Source organism: Mandrillus leucophaeus, unplaced genomic scaffold, assembly GCF_000951045.1.
Source record: "Mandrillus leucophaeus isolate KB7577 unplaced genomic scaffold, Mleu.le_1.0 Scaffold1439, whole genome shotgun sequence".
Classification (NCBI taxonomy): Eukaryota; Metazoa; Chordata; class Mammalia; order Primates; family Cercopithecidae; genus Mandrillus; species Mandrillus leucophaeus.
In genome coordinates, this window is record NW_012101409.1 from 265,527 (window position 1) to 269,174 (window position 3,648).

Genomic DNA, 3,648 nt, shown 5'->3' on the forward strand with positions numbered 1-3,648 from the left:
GGGCTTCTAAAAAAGAGACAAAAAAAGAAAAGGAGAGGGTGCAGGAAGGCAGAAAAAATTGAATAAACACAAGTTCATCCATCCAGATGATTAACAGTTTTTATTTATCACTTCCACACTTTAGGAAAAAAAAAAAAAAGACATCTTAAGCTCAATTTGCTTTTCACGTGCATAGGTAAAAAGAAACTCCAAAAACATACAACTGAAGGTACACTTAACAGTTTCCTACTAAAGAGAGAGGATAAGAAGTTCCTCATAAAATATCATTTACATCTCAATAGTGCTAATAGCTGTTTTATGAGTAGTGAGAACAATTTGTTCTAGAAATCTATATTCCTTTGGAATCATATAGTCAACATCTTAAATTGCATAATTAATTTTACATCTTTGATTTTTTTTGTGCAACCCTTGCAATTCTTTTGAAAGGTTTGGTTTTATAGTCAAGAAAACTGTGGCCAGATTGTTAAAATATTCAGCTACCGTAGCTATGTTCCAGCCATCTGGAAGGAGTTCTAATAGTCAGCAACTTGGAGGAGAATCTAACAATTAGATATGTCTAGTTCGTGGGTGTGTGTGTGCTGGGGAGGGGAGGAAGGGATTACAGAAAAATACCCCTGTTGCATGATGTAGCCAAATTACATAGAAACACCAAATGATGACTAAAAATATACATAAAATAAATCTTTCAAACTCCTCTTCTCTGAATTGCTTTGTGAATAATTTAATGTCAGAGGAATATATCACTGTTTGCCAGATGTTGACATTAATGTATAATATTGGGCTTTCTTCTATCTAAGTTTTGCTTTTGTCAAGTCAAAGAAAATAAAATTCTCAACTTTAGTTTTCTGTTCTTCATACCTTAAATAATAATACACATTATGGAGTAGGCTTGGAAATACAGTGTTATTCCAAACAGGGGTATGACTAAATCAGCTATCTTAACATCTACTTGGGAGGGGAATTTGTGTCTGAGTCCCCTTTTTTCCCCCCATTAGTTTAAACAACAGGCCATTACTTAGGTGTTCCTTGTGTAAACTAAAGCTTTAAGAGGTGAACTTTATTGGAATATTAATGGGTGCCTTAGAGCACTAGTTCACTAAATTGTAGTCTAAAAAGAATAATTCCTTGCAATAGTTAAGCTTACACTGCACTAAATAAGTACAAATGCAGTAATCATTCCATTAATTTGATCAATACAGTCAACTAAATTGTAGATAGAAAGCCTCGGTGTGATTGGATCCACAGAAAATAGTCTGTGTCAATCACATTCAGGGGACTAGACAACCTTCACATCAGTCAAACAGGCACAGCCCTAATAACTACATTCCACATTTAAATGATATCATTTTTGCCTACTTATTCCTATAAATGTAACTAATGCCAATAAAACCTTGATTGATCAAAATCTCTGAATTTATAGAGAGATGATGACTTGAATATAATGTTTTTGCACTTTTTGAGAGAATTTATATTATAGCATAGTCTATTCTTTTTTGCCTGTAAGAAACATATTGAATTTATCACCTGAACCCAAGATATGGATTACAAAAATGTTATATCCAGGAAAGAGCTAACACAACAATTTGCCTGCTTCTTTCATTTATTTGGTGAAGAGCCTCAGGTACAGAGAGTGAAATAAATGGCGAAGGGCACAGCAAGTTAACTGCAGGATTAGGAAGCAAAATCCAAGCTTTCTTCCAGGCCCATTTTAATACTTTATTTCATCATAATCCTTACGGCTGCTTTTATGATTTAATAATATGAAGTGTATATGTGTATTACAATAAAAATAATTTAGGAGACTAGCTTTAATGACTATTTGAATAAATCATGTAAACTGTCTGTGTTTAGCCACGAACATGAGATCTTTTCTTGTCATTTGTCCCTTCTATGTTGTTTTGGGGCATAAGTGACAAACATGCTTAATTAAAGTGTAATAGAATTCAGTGCCCACATTACAATTAAAAGTTGAAACTGTTGACCTATTTTAACATGTATGATTTAGAAGCAAGGCCTACTACATGTATAAAGTTACTTTTTTGAAAAGCAGGAAAATAGACAAACATGGGAAAGGTACCTTCTACTATAACGTGAAAATCATGAGTGGCTGTTCCCAAGAAATTGCTGGCTGTGCAGCGATAATTTCCTTTGTCCTGGTAGGAGACATTCTCTATCTTCAAAGTCTTGCCATAATTTTCTTTTGTTTCTCTCCCCTTTGGTAAGTCACCACCAATTTTGTTCCAATCAACCTGTGGAGTTGGCCTGTAAAAAATAAATAAACAAACTTTTTTTTAAAAGTGGAAAGTAAAATACAAAGAAAACCTCAGGACCCATCCTTTATCAAGTTGCTTTTACATATGTGCTCATATTCCACTGAATCACATCATCCTTACCAGTGGACAGACACACCCACCACCAGCAATAGTGAACACTGGTGTTGAAGCGACTCTCTTTTACTGAAAGTTCCTCTAATGCTCTATCTCCTTGGAAACCTTCTCTCTCCTCTATTACGGGGGCTAACTACATGTAAGTGCTGACTAGGTGTGGCTGGATGAAGGATAAATAATTGGAGCTCATTGAAATAATATTACCAAGATATTTTCCAAGTGTGAAAATCTCCCTGTGGGTGGTTTGAGGCAGCCAGTGATAATAGCCCTATTCCCTGTTTGTGTAAAACACAATAAAGTAGGACCTAACAGTCAGCAGAGAGAAGTTTCCCCTTTAATCCTATGATGCTGATACTGGAGAATGTGGCTCCTGTGTGAAAGCTAAATGTGTTGATTAGACCCACGAATAGCCTATTCTAGGGCAAGCTGGAGTCTGTAGCACAGATGCTTCCTCCTGGATCACGTTCTCGCCCTTGCGGGGAGTAGAGGAAAGGAGGAATGAACCAAATCTTCCCTTGCTGAGTAGTTTCAAAAGATTAGCTCACCCAATCAAAACAAACAGGAAAGTAAAGACAAAACAAAACCAGCGTGATAACTTGTTAAACACCAGCGTGATAACTTTCCCTATGTTAGTAAGGAGGAAAATAGGACTGGGGAGTCAAGGCAGCTACATTAAGAAAAATCCCTTCTCATGAAAACCAGACAAGTACAGAGGTCATACCCTTTGTGACTCATTTGATTTAAGAATTATGTGGAAAGCAAAAAGGGTTGATTCTAACTGAAGGATGATTGTCCTTTTCTCTTCCCCAGTCAGGCTCTGTAAGTGAGTAGAAGAAATAACTTTGCTAATTTTATTGATGCTACACTTTTCCTCTCCATATTTCTTCCTATTATTAATAGCTGTAGGTTATTTGGTACATTCTAAAGATGGGCATTATTGTAATCATTTAACAGTAAGGAGTCTGAAGCTCCAATAAACTAATTTCTTAAGGTCACTGGAGCAATAAATGATATACCACAACTTATATTTGTCTACTCTAAACTTGTTCTTTTTTAATCAGTGTGTTTTATTATTTTGTGCTTTTCAATCTACGCCCTTCCTAACTCTATAGTCTTAGAATATATGCTTCCTGTCAAATTGCCCATTAGTCACTATGTAATAATAGAGCAATTCTTCGAAATCGTGTGTGTCAATATTCTCAAATTATTTGTATTGATAGGTTGTGGTTAAAATAATTCAGTTATTTATGCAAAAAAAAAA

General features: G+C 35.2%; 1 protein-coding gene across 1 annotated transcript in view; it reads right to left on the reverse strand.

Annotated features, from left to right (window-relative positions):
• The window catches only part of CHL1 (cell adhesion molecule L1-like), a gene marked incomplete at its 5' end in the record, with an annotated part of 122,617 nt that overhangs the window by 72,870 nt on the left and 46,099 nt on the right, over positions 1-3,648 (reverse strand). The window contains one exon of the mRNA XM_011974277.1: positions 2,078-2,262. Coding sequence (XP_011829667.1) covers positions 2,078-2,262 — 185 coding nt within the window. The remainder of the gene's footprint in view (positions 1-2,077; positions 2,263-3,648) is intronic.